At 41.9% G+C, this 18,144-nt stretch overlaps 2 protein-coding genes across 2 annotated transcripts in view; both read left to right on the top strand.

Annotated features, from left to right (window-relative positions):
* Positions 1-3,070: 3,070 nt before the first annotated feature.
* Positions 3,071-11,032, top strand: LOC118419235. The gene is made up of 3 exons (XM_035825584.1): positions 3,071-3,396; positions 5,861-5,940; positions 6,592-11,032. The coding sequence occupies exons 2-3, from the start codon at positions 5,898-5,900 to the stop codon at positions 10,020-10,022; spliced, it is 3,474 nt and encodes a 1,157-aa protein (XP_035681477.1). The 5' UTR covers positions 3,071-3,396; positions 5,861-5,897; the 3' UTR covers positions 10,023-11,032.
* Positions 11,033-12,894: 1,862 nt separating this feature from the next.
* LOC118420159 (cytidine monophosphate-N-acetylneuraminic acid hydroxylase-like) overlaps positions 12,895-18,144 on the top strand; it is a 19,428-nt gene continuing 14,178 nt past the window's right edge. The window contains exon 1 of the mRNA XM_035826869.1: positions 12,895-13,043. The gene's annotated coding sequence lies outside the window, so the exon portion shown is untranslated. The remainder of the gene's footprint in view (positions 13,044-18,144) is intronic.

Below are 18,144 nucleotides of genomic sequence, written 5' to 3'. Positions count from 1 at the left end.
GGTCTTTAGCCCTGAAGTCTTCAATGGAGGCTAGACCTTTTCGTCCCGTGGACCCAGGAGCGGCGAAACTCTGTGAAGGAGGCTACAAAACGCTGTTGTAAGATCATGCACAAAACTAACTATGCTGTGACGTCAGTGTTAGAAGTTCTTGTCTCACGAGAAGTTACTCACAGAAGTTATTCATGTGATACAAGTGAAGGAATAAAATCGACCATGAATTCAATTAGGCCGTGATGTAAAGATGCTGTCAAGTGGTCGCATCACTAACAATATTGTTGTAGAAAATGGACGTACTCATGTAACTTTCTTGAAAATGTAAATATATAGATTGTGCGGAGAGGCATTCGGGAACTTGCATTGTAAATGTCGATGGGCGTTTCTCTTGTTAAGATACAGTTGAACAAGAAAGCTAATATATTATATTACACAGTTGTTTCCTTTACCTCAAAACTAACAATTCCAAGAAACAATTACTTACATTAGAGTTGTCTAACCGGAGGTTTAACGAGTGTACATTAACTAACCAAACAGGGGCAAAGTACTTCTAGATAAAATCGATGTATACTTATTGACCAGACTGCGGGCTGGTGAGATATTGTGAGTGTAGGTTCAGCTGCCGGTGTGTCTGTCTGCTGCTGCTGCTATATCGACTCATGTCAGCCGTTTCTAAATATAATATGACCTACGTGTCACGGCTAGCCCCAACTCCTCTACCAAACTTTCTTTAAGAACTTTGCGATTAAGTGTGCAACCTGATGAAATTATTCACTTTTTTTTTAACATTTTCAAAATTGCACATTATCAGGCGACAATTTGCAAATGTCAGACGCCATTTGGCGTGATTACGTAAGATTTCCGCCTGAACACTTCCAAACCCATCCAGCTGGGTGGCACATCGTCCGACAAACCAAGCTGACTATGTGTAACGTATTATGTCAATAGTTTATTGTCAGTATTGAGCTGCGTTTTATTACAAACATAATGGCTTATCCCTATGGGCACTGGACGTATATTACTGTACCAAAGCGGACCAATAAAGAAGAGACGTATACGTCAATGTAATATGGAACTGTTTGCAGCGTTTTTTTTTCCTTAGCATGTTTGTCGATTGATGTGTGCAGTGCTAGTCTAACTTTATCCGTGGGGTAACCTATATCCGTTGGTTTAAAAAAATAGGCTGGGGTGTTCGGGGATATCAAGTCGACGGCCGGTAGTTTCAAACTGTAACAGTACTGCAGTTGAAAAGGAAAAAAACACCGCCCATCGATATTTTTCTAAACATTCTGATTAAAAAAGACAACGGATATAGGTTACCCTGCGGATAAAGATGATATATACATTTCAACAAATTAGATCATTATCTCCATAATTCATGAAATAATCATAGTTGTGAAAGGTATTAGGTCGTGAAACTCGTATGCAACAAGCACCTGACACAAACATTCGATACACATAATACACATCGATAGGCTGGTGTATGGTTAATGTGGTTCCCTGAAACAAGGCGGAAGTTTGAAATTCTCTAGACGAAACTACACGGACTTCCTCTTTCCTGTTTAGACAAGAGGATTAACGAATAAAATGTTGGTTCCTTAAATTCTAGTAGACTTCATTATCAGCCTTTTTTTTTTATTTTCTACTCCCGTATTGTTTAAGGTGTCTTTATCTTTTTGTGTTTTTAATTTTCGACAGTTAACTTTAAGCACTGCTCTCGTAAAACTGACAGGAAGTAAGGTCAAAGTTCACAGAATAGGAATATCAATGGTTTATGTTTTTCTCTCTCTTTCACCGTGTAGCTTTGTCAGCGTTTCAACCTATGACATATTACAGATTTTTAGTTTTATCTTCCTCCATACTACAATGAGGAGGGGAATATATTATACTATGATAATGATAATTATGGTTTATTTGGCAGAAGCATTTCGCAGCCTTTCGGCTGAATTGTACACTCCTTTCACATGAGAATCATAGTCAGTCAAAAACTGACTTTGGAAATACAATTAATACAATTAATCTAGTAAAGTAGTATGCAAACATTGAATATTTGGCAAGAAGAGGAGGGCAAGAAACATATTTCTTTATATTTAATTCTTTATACGTTTTGACGTTTTGATTTTTAAGTTGCAATGTTCTTACACATCGTTGTCGGGAATTTGATGTGTACAATTATTTTCCGTCCTCTTTCATATGTCAAAGCCAACAAGCATTTGGGGTCTGTCTTATGATGACCTTTATTACTTATAAACTTTATCACAAATATCAGCTCAACACCTCTGCTTTGAATGGTCGCGCCTATAGCTATAGATCCTTTCTGTTGGACTTGTATGAATAGGTGGGCATTTACTAGTATCTAGGTCTCAAAGGATATCGGCGATTCGGAGCCCCTAACAGTCCTTTTAGGTACTGCAGCATTACAGACTGGGGCCACCTGAATGACATCAGAGCAGTATAATCTATAGGCGACTAGACTGCCCGAGGTCAATGACCTCTAGTTGGGACACGCGCCCTGCGTTGTCTGGGAGTTGTTTAGCATATGATAAGGCTAGGGCTATCATGGCATTAAGAAATTTGTTCAAATGAATGAGTGAATGGATGGGTGGATGGAGGGATGGGTGCATGAATGAATGGATGGATGGATGAATGAATGGATGGATGGATGGATGGATGGATGGATGGATGGATGGATGGATGGATGGATGGATGGATGGATGGATGGATGGATGGATGGATGGATGGATGGATGGATGGATGGATGGATGGATGGATGGATGGATGGATGGATGGATGAAATTTCATTAACGCTACATTTTATGCTTCTAGGCCACATTCGTTTATAGCTTATAAGACAAAGAAATGATATGATAAAAATCGCAATGTTTCAGAAGTATGAGATCTGTGATGTTTTGTTTGCATGTTTAATTACTCACATACCTAGTGTATACATAACACACAGCTTTAAGGATCTCGTCAATAACACAACAAAACGTGAAAGTAAATTTGACAGAAAGAGGAAGCGTGAATATCAGTTGTTCCGTCTCTAGTGAGTTCTTGTTTCTGCTGGTACATTTTTGAAGTGTGTGTTCCTTCAAGAAGCTGAAAAGAGTGATCCACCTCCTTGGTTCCTTCTGTTGCATTTTTTGATCAACAGAAGGTCACCGAATTTCAAAATTGACGGAGAAGTCAGTTTATTTTTCGCCAGAGAATCTAACGGTAGTATCCTGTTATATTGAACTGGGCTCTGTGACCTGCATACATCGACAGAGTCGTGCAGTGAAGGAGAGGACCAAACAGGCTGTATTTGGTCCAAAACGGCGACCTCGTCGCTCACACACTTGTTGGTGGCCTGTTCTCCTCCTGTGTAACACTGGCTGTACAGCCATGGGACAAGTAGTTCAGGTGGGTTGGATTTTTCTTGCTGCCGGCTTGTCTACAGGTTAGAACTGGCCGAAAAGGTAGGGCGCCTTTGTAATACGTAAAACCAAACCATTTATTCTGTGTTTCGACGGCGATTTCTATTTTTATTTTGGCGCGGTCAAATTCGTCGTAGATCATGACTTGGCACGATTTTGAGGTCGTAAAATTTTCAAGCAGGCCCTGACAGAACAGGGGTCTGAGACATTATTGTCTGTAACAAGACAAATATTGTACTATACGTATGCATGTACGACTATCTTACGAGTGCTCTCAATGTGCAATTGACGATCTTACAACAATTCCAATGATTGTGACCAGGCCCTTAAGCGTGTTCGTTGTCTACGTGCATTTGATAATAATTCTCGGTCTAAGGTCAAGTAATAGTAGTATTACTAGTAATAGTAGTATTACTAGTAATAGTACTAGTAGTAGTAGTAGTAGTAGTAGTAGTAGTAGTAGTAGTAGTAGTAGTAGTAGTAGTAGTAGTAGTAGTAGTAGTAGTAGTAGTAGTAGTAGTAGTAGACTGGTTTATTAAACAATACGCAAAACAGTCCTCCTGGCAGCCTAGGAGGCTAAATTACGAGGACATTATAATGATAAATCATACAAATAACAAAATTGTGAACAGCTTGTTAAACAATAGATCTTTGATGAAATTATAACATTATGACAATTTAAGGCAATCATCATTTTTTTAAAGAAAAGTGAGAATGTTCTTTATTCTTTCCATGTAAAAGGGATCATGGCATCGAATTGAAACTTTATGCTGGACACAAAATACTTATTTAAGTTCAGTTCTGTATTATGCGGAACTACCGCCCATGTGTGCCAAGTAACCCTGCCATGTTTGCCAAAGGCCAAGCGGACGTTTACAAAGGTCATGAAAAATGAACTTTCTTATGTAGCTAAAATACATGATATCTACTTCACAAACATGACAAACATCATAATGAGGGTGATTATTTGGATAACCTCTCATGGGCACCATAAAGCTTGCACGGAAAATTGGCTTAATATGAATTCGAATCAGTCAGGATTCAGGAAATTGAACAAATGACTGAAGACACAGTACATGGTAGACTTAGACTTAGACTTAGACCAAACAGTAAATTCCTTTTGTTTTTGTTCGTTCTTCTTTGCCTTTGAAATGTACCGCGTTTTCCAATATTTTTCTCCATATATAGTATAAATTTGCTCCTTTTGCGTTTTTTTTTTGTGGGGGGGGGGGCTACAATTCCGCCACAAACAACGGACAAATGTTGAATTACGCGCGGATATCCTCCATATAATGAAGTCAGTACTGCTTAAAAGGGCAAAAATCAAAGACGTTGGCTGGATTATCAAAGACAAAAGAGGAACTGTACGTGCCATACGTGTTTTGTAATTTGCTTAGTCCCCTACCTTCCTCCATGTAATGAAGTCAGTAATGCCTTTTGATTTTTGCCCGCCTTTTTTAGAGATGGTAAACATGACGAAAAGTTGCCAAAATGAGCAAATATGTTGTGTTGTAGCCTAATGATTGTGACACTAGTATGGTAGCCATGACTGTAGTTGTAGAAGCGAAACTAGTTGGATGGTTGTAAAAGTGGCACCAATATGGAAGCCATGAGTGTAGTCGCCAACTTTGTAATACCAGTCTACTAGTGCCACCACACCACTACATGTCTTGAATAGAAGGAATGAATGTCTTGTTGCCTGTGATACCATGTTTTGTCGCTTAAATTTTTGTTCCAACGTTTATGGTGTCTCTTTTGAAAAAAATGTCGCTGACATCTTGTTTATTTGCACCCGTCTTGTTTTTCCCCTATCTCACTATTTTTGCAGTCTGAAAATGATGTCATCAATACAATTTACTTGCTGTGGCCTAAGGACAGAAAGCAGAGAAGTTGGTTAGATCATCAAGGACAAATGAGGAAGTTTGCTCAAGAAGCTTTCATCAACTTGGTTTTACGTGCCATAGGCGCGTATTCCCCTCACTTCCGCTTTCTGTACACAGTCAGGGCTCGAAATAACACCTGCATATGCAGTTTAGTGCAGGTAAAATCGGAGCTGTGCAGGTATTTCTGATGTCTACCTGCACCTAACCTGCGCTGGTCCATGTACTGTTTTTTTATACATAAATTTCTATAATGTAGGTGTACGTGGATTGTTATCAGCTGCATTAACTGTTACCACCTGTAAGTATAAAAAAATATCAATGATTCCTGAACAATTTTAGTATGATCCATACTTCCTAAATTCAGAGTGGTGCGGGTAAAACTTGTCTGGTTCAGGTAATTTTCAATGTTACCTGCACCAGTGCAGGTACTGTATGCAGAAAAACGTATTTCGAGCCCTCGTAGTATTACGTAATTTACATAACTAGCAGGAGACAGATCGTAAGGCACAGTTAGAGCTTCGTGCTAAGAAGATCAGCATCTCTTTAAATCTTTTTCTTGGTCAACAGGATGTGACGCGTTAGCCTATCCGATCAGCCATCCATCATGAAGGCTGTAGTGTTGTCCATGGTGCTGTGGTTGTCGTGGGGTACGTATCACTTTGAAAACATTTCAATCTCTTAAATATGTCCTTTTTGCATCATAAGACATACTTTTTATGGACATAATAATTTTTGTATATTGTATGAAGAGGAATGTGACAAAGTGTAATAAAAAGTATAAAAATGTTCTTTGTTCAAAAGGAAGTAAAAGAGGCAATGATTCTTGAATTGAACGTCTGTCATCTTCCACGTAATGTTGAAGCGGTTTTAATTCGCATTACAGCTAGTTGCAATTGTCGCTACGAATGAGGTCCCAAACAAACTTAAAGTACATTCAAATCCTACAGCTTGTCCAGCAACAACACTTTGAGAATAAACAATGATTTGAACCCTCTCTATGACATTTGAAATCTTCTAAGTCAACTACCCTTTAAAGCTTAGTCCTAACAACCAGTCACCTAACACTGCTCTGCTATTAGAAAGAATACCGAAACTGATGATTAGCGTTCTCCATCATAATACTATATCAAAAAATTATGTTAGCCCTTATTGTTATTTTAACTAGGTTGTTTAGCTGTATCCTATACCTCTATTTTGTACTTTATGTAATAGTTGTTGCCATACATTGTATCATGTACAATTGTTGTGCAATTAAGTTCTTCTCCTAACCATCGTCACCATATCATTTTCTAATCCAGACGTTGTCCACGTGACCGGAAGTGAGTGGTACGTAAGCAGAATAAGAGGAAGTGACATAGAGGACTGTTTGCATCCACATCTTCCCTGTCGAACCATCCGCCGTGCCGTGAAGATAGCAAGAAGTGGTGACGTCATCAATGTTGAGCCTAGCAGCACGAGTAATGACGTCTACATTGAGTGTGTATCCAGCCCAATTAGCATTAGTATGAACCTGACATTGAGATCATTGGAATGGAAAAATACAATTTTCAAAGACTATAACACCAGCAGTAGAGTAGGTAAACGTGCTATAGTCGATTGTCGAGGAGGAAGACTTGCTTTTGACATCAATAACTGTTCAGAGAGCAACGGGTCATGTAAAGTCAAGTTTATAGGGTTTGTGTTCCAAAATGTGACGACAGCTGTGAATATCGCAGACATGAACCTTGACATCGTCTCTTCTACGTTCCAATGTGTCCGCAACGAAAGCGAGAAAATGTTTCCTCATTGGAAATACTGCATACACATATATGGGAGTAACAGTAGCTCCGTATTCGTTACCATCCGAGATTCGGAGTTCCAAAACCTCGCCATCGGTGCTCTCAAGGCGTCTGACACAAAATATTTGGAACTTTCGAACGTCAAATTTTCGTCGTCTTCTCCGACGAAACCTCCAAACTTTGAGAGACCGACGTTCTCATTGGTTGATCTTTTGTTCTTCTACACACGATCTGCTGACGTGGTCATTCGTGACTGTGACTTTTGGAACAACACCAACTACGTAGCCGACATCTACGCACGCGCGACGTCTTCTGAACAATACATTTCCTTCGCAATCACTAACTCTAGGTTCAACTTTTCTGTAAATCAGACCTCTAAACTGTGCTATCCAATGGCCCTTTATCTGTGGCAACCCAAGCAGAGTGTGGACTATAAAGGGGGTGTTGAAGTTTCGGTGCAAAATTGCTCATTCTTGAATCACCCTGCTACAGTTTTCCATCTACAGCAAAACAACGACTACGGCCCGAGGTTTGATGTGGAAATTCATGTCGAAGACAGCCTCTTCACCTTCATTCAAAGCGAAGCACAGCAGGATAAATGCAAACTGGAAAGGCAACAAAGTCACATCCAGGTCGAGAAGTCTAAAATCATGTTTTCAAATTGTAAATTTGTGAAAAAGACGGACCTAAACCGCGTGCTGCACCTTACGTGGGCTGACACCGTCGTTCAAGGGTGCACGTTTGACAGCAAGGAGGCTAGAGGAGGGAACCTGATCTATTCAACTGGCGGAAACCTTCGTCTAGAAAACACCTCAATTATGTCTGCCAATAGCAGTCAAAACAACATCGGAGACGTTCTGTACACTATCGGCCCCGGTAGTCTAGAAATGGTTAACACCGTTATAACTGTTGCCCACAACATTCCGGGGAATCTGATCTTCGCTGCAGTGGAGATGGGGCGGCTGGTTTGGAATGGCTCGTCGCTGGTCTGTCCTCAGGGTTACGGGACGGAGAGTCTTACTTCCCGCGGGAGTACCAGCTTTTCGGCGGCCACCCTGTTTCTCTCCTGCATCCCGTGTCCTTCCGGTCATTACAGCGTCGATTCAGGACTCTACGCGGGGGGTATGATGAACAGCAGTGACGTCACGCTGTCGTGCCAGGAGTGTCCGTATGGAGCGCAGTGTGACGGCCGGACCATCTCCTCGCTACCCAACTTTTGGGGAACGGTGGTGAGAAACTCGACTCTGGGGCGCATAGAGATGGTGCTGTGTCCTCCTGGGTACTGCTGCGCAGCGACGCCTTGCGAGAACTTCGACACCTGCAGTAACAACCGGACCGGCACGATGTGTGGAGAGTGTTTGGATGGCTTTACACTTCAATTGTATTCGGCTAGATGCGTGCCTGTTGAAGACTGCCGACACAAAGACTTCTGGATATCTGTGGGTCTTGTGTCCTTTTCTATCGGCACTCTTTTTGTTCTTTACCTGATGGGCTATGGCATCCCTGCTTGCTGCAAGAATTTATCCAAGAAGAAAAGTAAGACACGCTTAGCTGCCCATGTTCACTTTCACAGCAGCATTTGGTCTAGTTTTACAAAAGCATGTGCTGCTGTTCCCAAAGGTGCCCTTCTCTTCTCTGTCTTCTATTTCTACCAGACGTTGTCACTGTTGTTGGAAGGCGACAGGTTCGATTTGGTTGACGGAGATCTGGACAGTTGGATACGGAGTGTCCTGCAGTTCTTCAACCTGCGCATCCCGTACTCACCGCCGATACTGTGTCCGTTTGTCGACATGACAGCTGCCGACAAGCTGCTGTTAGAGCTGCTCCTCTATGTGGCTGTCTTATACGTCATCTTGCTCCTTCTCGCAGTGGTGTTGTACATGACTACTCTGTGTTGCTGTAGAAGAAACTCATTGACGAGAGACGCTCATGGTGAAAAGATGCCTTTAAAGTACCGAATAGCTCGTGCGTCTACGTCCGTGGCATCTCTGAGTCAGACCAACATAGCGCTATCTTGTTTCTATCTCTTGCACTGTACAAATCTTGATAGTCACAAGGTCTTCTACTACAACGGGAACGTGCCGTGTGATGCCCTGCGGTGGTGGCAGATCGCTGCCATCGCTGTGCTCTGTGTGCAAACCGTTCCTTTCATCGTTGTTATTTTCCTGCGGCCGTTTTGCCACAGAAGGTACGGCATTGGCCTGGTTGGTGAGTTGCTGGCGTATCACTTCCCAGTTGGCTTCATAGGCTTTGTTTTTGTCAAGGCAGTTTGTGGCAACAGGCAAAAACAACGTCCAGATCAACAGAGGCAACGGGGTCTGAAGTTTGTCACAAATTACGTCGACTCAGCATACGAAACAACCACGGATGAGGCAGCACACGTCAACCCGAAATGCGCGTTCCAAGCCGCCGACTTCTTGCTTCGCTTCCTCATCATTACCATGAACGTGTTCACCAAATGGTCCCCTCTGACTCGCGCCATGGGCAACTTTCTCCTCACTACTCTGTACTTGCTACTTGTGTTCTTCGTCTCTCCCTATGGGTATACAGTTCTCAACGTCTGTGCTAAAGTCTGCTCGGTAGTTCTAAATTTCGCAGCCGGGTCCCAGATCATGTACGCCGGGTTCCACCAGGCAGGGTTCGTGTGGACCCGCCCGGGTTTCCCGTTCTACCCGGTCTCCATTCTTCTCGGGCACACGACAACAGTCCTACAGATCGGAGGACCGTTCCTCGCGGTCCTGGTCGTTACAATTGGCTGGTTATTTCACTCGGAGACGGACGCAGAGATAGAGCTGGTGGGACTTGTGAGTGATGGTGCGGAAAGGAGGGAGTTGGTCATGAGTAGTTTAGGTTCAGTCAATGTCACTCCAGCTTACGGTGAGACCACTCCACTAGTAGTGCGGAAACGATCGGATATTCCACGAAAAACAGAAAACTCCGATTCGTCATAAGAAAAAAACTCATAGTAAGGTGAAAGGTGTATCTATCTCTTTGTGTACAGTGAAAATTATGATTATGTTGTATTGAACAGATTATGCTAAGAAATGTAAGGATATGTCAGGAAAATATGAGATATCAACTTAGAATTTGTTGTAAATAGTAATGATAAACTACCTCCAAAATCATATCTTAGAACATAATGTATAGGTGATGTCTTCTAAGTACAATTATTTTAAGTATCAACTAATTTTGCTCATCGCAATGCAAATGACACGCAAATATGTATTTTACCATAATTAGCTTATATGTAAATCGGTATCTCCTCTTGTAAAATCACATATCTTCAGGATCCTATTGTAGCATTTCGTCATTAATTATACAAATGCTGTCGAAATTACAATAATTTATGCCACATTGTATTTATCTTTATCCAAACTACGTCTGTCACTGGTACGATTGTAGCATTATCTATTAGTAAGTAAATGTATGATTATTGCAGTCTCGATGACGTCGGTTATGCGACGTCATGCCTCTAATTAAGCTTTCGCTGCCCAGTTTTCGCATCGCCCAAAATCTGTGAATGTCAATTTCTATAACCTTCAAAACAGCCGGATTCATCATGGAAGCATCCTAGCGGCCGCCCAAGAGGGAGATGGGAAGATCAGGTCTTCAGCACACTCCAGGAGCTGGGGGTCTCCAGATCCGACTGGACTGTCCACGCCCAGTGTAGAACAACGTGGCGAGAACTGTCCGAACTGTCTGTAGCCGCCACGCATCAACTAATGATGCAAGATATTGATTAATTGATTGATTGATTGATTGATCTCGTTTAGTCGTGAGGGTGATCTCGATTTTTTTGTACGGTCCATATGGCCAGTTCGTTCACAAAATTCCACCAGTGCCAGGGCGGGATTTTGCTTTTTCTTAGTGATCCAGTGCACCTGCAGTAGTGATTAACCGTTCTTTTTTATTTCTGAGTATAGTCTGTGCCTTGTTTCAGGGCTTTTGATTTTGTTAGTCATCCAGTCAACATTTAAGCTATTTTCTTCCTAAAGGGTATACAAGGGTCGAACATAGTCTGTGTGATGGTATGAAATGTGGTTATCATGCCCTACACTGTGCTTGCACTGTATACAGGATACAGTCAACTTATACAGTCTCTTAATAAAAAGGAAGTGAAAAGTCACCTAATAAACCGCGTCCTATTCAACTGAAATTTCGTGTGCGAGTCTTTTGTGTAATACAGTATACGAACGCACGAGTCTACTGGGGTCAGGGTTCGTCACCCAGACAGTATGACTCCCTACAGTGGCAAAGTTAATTGCGTAGGGTAAGATGGCAGAACACAGTATTCATTCGCGTCTATGACGCTGGTACATAAAGTAGTACGGATGAGATTGTTGAAGGCTAGGTAGAAACTTTAAGCCTTATTTGAGAAGCAACCGTCTATAACCTGTGCTGTGTGGTCAAAAAATGTGTGGACTGAGTATGATTTGGATATTAAATGTTTTCCAGTTCAAAGTCATCTATAAATGTGCCTAATTGCGAAACTGTCTTTCTATAGGGTGAGCCGGCTGCAGTAAGTTGACCTCCGCATAGTGGCGTTTTTAAAGTGAGCTTTCGAGTATTCTATGGACTGGACCCTAAACTGTAACATACCTATAGTGCACCCTGCCACAATATTTTCCGCGTCGAAGCCAGTCACCCTGTGGCCCTTAACAAAAGAAATGCCCAAAGCCGAAAACTGTGTTCTGCTATCGTAACTTTCCTGTAGACAAAGTGGGGTGGGGGTGGGGGTAATTTTAACGCCTTCATAGCGTCATGAAATCAAGTACTGTCTTGAGCTCCCTTTCATATTATTACGCATCACCATCGTGGCATTTTACCCTTAAAACTAACTTGCGTCTTGTTTAGACCCTAGTAACAGTAGAAACGCATATCGTGGCGCACACACACAATAGTATGTAAGGTAATTGATACACACCAAACCAAATAACAGCTGTGAATTCCATAGAGGTTATTTTGTTGTGCTTAAGTGACAGTGCAAGCCCACGAAAAATGTTCCTGGTAGAATCAGTGACACATTACGCGCAAATAGTTTGGGTCCACGACGTCATAAAATAACATGAACAGATTCAAGCTTGAGTTCCCGGGTAGGCACAACCGTGTTACATGTAGGAGCCATTGCAGGAGAAAACCAGGCATAGGTCGGAAGATGGGGGTCGGCCAAATCAACTCAAACTTTTTATGTGTGATAGGTATGTGGAACAGCCATATGATTAAAACCCTCCAACTATTTTTCGTTATGGCGTTCTGGAACCCCCCTCGGAGACCCCCAAAATCAAACTTTTTATGGCTGAAAATTACCGAAATTACGATAGTTTACGTTAGCCGAATTTATTGGGTGATTTTATAGTACCACCTTGGTCTTTAACAAACGTTTGAAACCCATGTGTTATAGCAATTTAATAAAACTTTGGTACTTGGCTGATTGATGGTAAAGCATAGGGTTAAAATTAAGAAAATGTTGTAAAATATTGACCGTGTTTCACTACTCCTAGCTAGTAGGGCCTTGTCGTTCTTTCCTTTTTCCTTATGTGCTCACGATAATCATATCAATCATTATGTACCGGCCTCCTATCCGAGGGATGTCCCTAACCGCAGTTAGGTACCCATTTTCACCTGAGAGAAGTGGGTAAGTGGGTCAAAAAGGTCCAGTGTTTACACTACCAGCGGACGTATAGAATTTATGGGGCGGTGAGTAAAGATACGACCACCCGAAGATGAGCTCTTGTTACCAGATCGTATGAAGATGAGAAATATGATGCCCCTTTTTGTCTATTTTTTTCACAGGTATTGTGAACACCAACCTTTGAGATTCAAATGAGGTTCGATTGATATACGGTGTCAGTGTCGGTGTAAGTGTTAGCTAACCAGACGTTTACACTTAGTTAAATGGTCAAACGTGCTTGAAATCACCAGACGATTGGATTATTCCTTGGATTAGTGTACACAACATCGAACTAGAACAGGTATGTTTTAATTTTTCTAATCTTTACCACATTTGTGGAAGGATTGATATAACAGGTGAAGTGACTATCTCCTTTTGAAGATGTCAACCCGGAGACCAGACTGTAAGGTTTGATCCACTCACACCGAGAAGGCCCCCTACTTTCTCGATAAGCGTGGCGTTTTTTAACGTGCTTGAGGTGTGGCTGTCCCAAACATGAGTGCAAGTGAAGTAAGAAAAATGTGAATTGTCTTTCCCAAGGGCACAACATCTTATCTAGGCACATCAGCGGTATTGAACCGGGGACCTCTGGGGTTAGGGCCAAACACCTTACTGAATGCGCCACACGACGCCACTGTTAATGAATCTCTTTATTTAAAATCTTGGCAACGTTACCTTTTAATGTCATGTTCACAGACTTTGCCTGCAGCCACATTAGGACAAAATGTCGTCAGTGTAGCGGAATGAAATACTTGTCTAGCTCACAGAGCTTCTTAACCGGTTGTCCGTAGCCCAACCGGCAAATATTCAACATTCGATCCATATCCGGGCAGCATTCTGACAATATTAGGCCCTTTTGCAGTTTTAAAAGTCGGACTCAGGTCGCTAGAAAGGTCCCTGTACTGCATTTTTACAATATCCCACCGGGCCCCTCAGGTATATCGTCAGACTTTGCAGAGTTGTGCGTACTGCTATTCTCGATTTCTTTTTACAATAACTATTACAAGTTTCATGTCAAAACTACCTGTAATACAATTTCCTCTTAAATGTACCGTTAGCCCCATGGCCCAAACTAATAATGACCATACCTGTTTACCTTTGCCACATTTTTGTGACATATGAATAATTCTTTGTTATCATTCATGCATGCGCCGAAATAGGCTGTTAGAGTCTAATATATTTCCATCAACAAGGAGTATATACGGGTAAGTACATTGGAATAAAATGGCGAGATTTCCGTGGGAAATCACTGAAACGAGGCAAGAAGGGGCCAGTGGCCGTGGCTAGCAAACGCACTGCGTGGTCCAGAGATTTATTACGGCATATGAAAATGAAATTTATAGAAAAATATCGACTATATTTTCCGATAATTAGCGTTTTTTCCGGCACTGTTGTGTCAAGAAAGTTCATATATTACCACGATGTACCCTATTGAACAATATGCGAAATTTGCAATAGTAATGAAATTTGCAATAGAAATCTGACTACATGTGAAGATTACATTCCATTCCTACGAATGGGGTGTTCATACATTTTCTTATTGGAGAGAAAGCTTTTTTCTACAAATTTGAATTACTGCCACTAGAAGTATTGTTTTCCTGCATTTTTCAACATGGCGGAAGGATCGTGAACTCGACTACACTACAGTACATTTGTTCCGAAAGGAACAGTATCAATGCGCACTTTGCAACTGTACATGTCTACGGCAGACTGCACGTTTATTCCAAGGTAAATACCTGGAGTTTACGTTGTGTGACGCCGCTCACCTATAGTCGGTCCTTAGGTAAGTTTACTTACGGAGATAAGATACAATTTGCATAATAAGCATTGGTCAAACGTAACCGATTTGGTCACTGAGAATTGTCGGATAAGGATAGTGATAAGGATATATTGACTAATGGGTCACCACTCGAATATCAGCTTTTGTTAGCAGAACGGGACGGAGATATACGGTGTCAGTGTCGGTGGTGGGGCGTCAAGCACACAGTGTCAGCCAACCAGAACTTATCACCTAGCTGGTTACACGCGTTACAAAGTCGTCAGAAAATTGGATATTCCTTGGATTTGGAAGTGTACCAAACAAGGTATGTTTTAATGATTTTCACAAAGATTAACGACTTTACCTATTTATGTCACAATTTAAAGACTCTCCGACTGCAGCTACAGCAGTATAAAATGTCGTTAGTCTTAGCGGAATGTTTGAGAAAATGTTTGTCGTGCTCGCAGAGCTCGTTCACAGTTACCTGCAGCCAGCGCGGTAGGCGTCCAACATTTGATCCATATGCTGACAGAAATCAGACATAAGACCCGTTTGCACTTTTAAGAGTCAGACAGAGGTCACTAGAAAAGTGCGTCCCTGCAGAAATACTTTCAATACCCCACGTGCTTCGTACGCGATTCTGCTCGTACACAGTTTTGCTCAGACATTAGATCAGAAGTCGCCATGTTATGCTACAGTCAGGTTTCCAAACCGTGGGCCCGGCTAAGATGTTTCAGGAAACGAAAAACAAATTTTCGTTAGCAAAGAACATACACAAATAATGCCGGTGCTAATTTTCTCATGTTCTGTGTGTTTTGTTGTCTTTCATATTATACTTTTCGTTCCTGAAAGCTGCCCAGCAGGACCCCGTTGCTACATATGTGCCCATAGACTTAATCAGCAACATTTTTTTAAATCTTTTTTATCGCAACTTACATGTAACTGTTGCTATGAGAGAAAAATCTTACGAGAACTTTTTCTTGAAACGAAAAAATAGTTTTGCTTCAATATATTTCTGAAACAGAATACTGGTACGATGCTACAAGTCAGGACATTTGTCTTGTATTGTAAGTCACCGAGACGGCTTTGGATAATGGCGGCACAGAAAATTCAGGTCCAGGTCCGGTTCAGGTCCAGAGGATCAGGTCCAGGTCCGGACCTGAACCTGATTCATTATGTGAAAACTTGAGAATGAACGATACTTAAAACAATGGTCCATTTTGCTACAAAGAAATCCGTTTAGTGTAGTATTCGAACGCCGAAAACATGTGAATGCCTGATCATATAATCAGTTCATTTTCCAATCGGTCCAACATCCGGTCCACGCAATTTTTTCAGGTCCGGTTTTCCTGGACCGGTCCAATGAGAAAAAACGGTTTTACCGGTATCCATCCCTAGGCGGCTGTGTTGATTGTTTTCCCCTCTGCGACGAACAGGAGTTTCTTTACAACGATTTCCTTGGACATGTATCCTTTTTTTGTGTCATATTTGCAGATTATACATAACCTCATTGGTATGGCTTACAAAGACCCCAATAGTTTTAGAAGTGTCATCTTTTTAAGTCAGTTTGCTGGGGCCAAGGACAGGTCATGTCGACAATAGCTACGTGTAAAAATAGCTACATGTAGTGGGCGATGGGCCTGAAGCAAATTAACCCAGTCTGAATGTGTAGACAACAGTCTGGAAGATACTGGATACCCAAAGCACCCAAATAATGCCCCCTTGGGGACTGTTCTTTCCATCTGTCTGTCAAGGACATATGTCCTTGGTTCAATCAGGCTGGTGAATCTAGAGGGTATAATAGAAGACAGCGAACCTCTGTTAATACTTTAAGTTTCTCGTATGTCTAGTTGTATTTCGATAACTATGCAATTACGATTTTGACTAAAATGATATGTGTTCTACGGTATGCGTAAAAAGCATATGGAAATGAAAACAAAACACAGACTAAAACTAGAAAGACCGACATTTGCTTGAGAGCAAATACAGCATATTTCAGCCATACCCTTCCCACGCAACATTGGACTGTTTCAAATCACCCCTGCGCAAAAATGGAACATTTTAACAGTAACTTATCCCCCAAAGTGAACTCGTATTGTGAATTGATTCAAGGTCAAAACGGAGCTTGCCCAATATAGTCCATGGGCCAGAGGGGTTTTCGGTACCACCGAGAGGGACAAGTGCTATCATGGACTTTTTTAATAAACAGGAACCAAACTTTATTCTAAGCCATGATAACCAGTTGTCATGCACAGCTTTCCTACTGTAATCACATGACCAAGTCACGTCATCCAAATTGACCTGGCCGTTTGGTTATTGATTGAAAAGGACGAGATAAATATCACTGTGAATTATTACCCTCTTCCACTGACCCCCATCTACCATCTATACAATATTACGATAGCGCCTAATATAACACTGGGAGCCGTTTTAGTCCCACGATGACCTATACACATTGTGAAATCTACTCTCGCAGAAACAAATAATCGGGCGAAAACATTTGTAACATGGGAGGGAAACGTTTGTTCTGGCATGCCTTGCTAATACATAAAAACGGGGCGACAATAGAATTCAAAGATAATACTAAAAGTCTGGGATCAAAACGTGGGCTAATACAAAACAAAATGATTGATAACTTAACAGGGTTGAGTACGTATTGAAGTAGGCGTCTTGGTACCAGTTTCTTAGTTTACCTTATCGGCGGAGTGGTGTGCTAGACAAACGATAATCATGCACGCGTAATATTTGTTCGTGTTAAGCACCTGGCAAAGGGATACCTGACACAATGCAAATTTATATGTCTGGGGTGTGTGTGCGTGAGTGTAACCGTCTTCCGCATCTTGGTCACTGGGCTGGGCAGGAAGCAAATATTATCCTCTGCACCCCGAAATCCACTGAAGGCACGAGCGCCAAGAAAGGAACAAAGAACCTCACTACCTCACTAGTACCATTTCTGAAACTACACCCATTCCTACCTCAATGGGTTCACTTCTACAACTACACTCATGGCTACCTCAACTGGGGTCACTTCTACAACTACACTCATGGCTACCTCACTAGTGTCACTTCTACAACTACACTCATGGCTACCTCACTGGGGTCACTTCTACAACTACACTCATGGCTACCTCACTGGGGTCACTTCTACAACTACACTCATGGCTACCTCAATGGGTTCACTTCTACAACTACAGTCATGGCTACCTCACTAGTGTCACTTCTACAACTACACTCATGGCTACCTCACTGGGGTCACTTCTACAACTACACTCATGGCTACCTCAATGGGTTCACTTCTACAACTACACTCATGGCTACCTCAATGGGTTCACTTCTACAACTACACTCATGGCTACCTCAATGGGTTCACTTCTACAACTACACTCATGGCTACCTCACTAGTGTCACTTCTACAACTACACTCATGGCTACCTCACTGGGGTCACTTCTACAGCTACACTGAATGCTACATCGCTGGGTCACTTCTACAACTACACTCATGGCTACCTCACTAGTGTCACTTCTACAACTACAGTCATGGCTACCTCTCTGGGGTCACTTCTACAACTACACTCATGGCTACCTCACTGGGGTCACTTCTACAACTACACTCATGGCTACCTCACTGGGGTCACTTCTACAA

The sequence above is a fragment of the Branchiostoma floridae genome, chromosome 7, assembly GCF_000003815.2.
Source record: "Branchiostoma floridae strain S238N-H82 chromosome 7, Bfl_VNyyK, whole genome shotgun sequence".
In the NCBI taxonomy this organism is placed as follows: domain Eukaryota; kingdom Metazoa; phylum Chordata; class Leptocardii; order Amphioxiformes; family Branchiostomatidae; genus Branchiostoma; species Branchiostoma floridae.
Note: the sequence above shows the minus strand (reverse complement) of the source record. Positions and strands in the feature narration are given on the sequence as shown.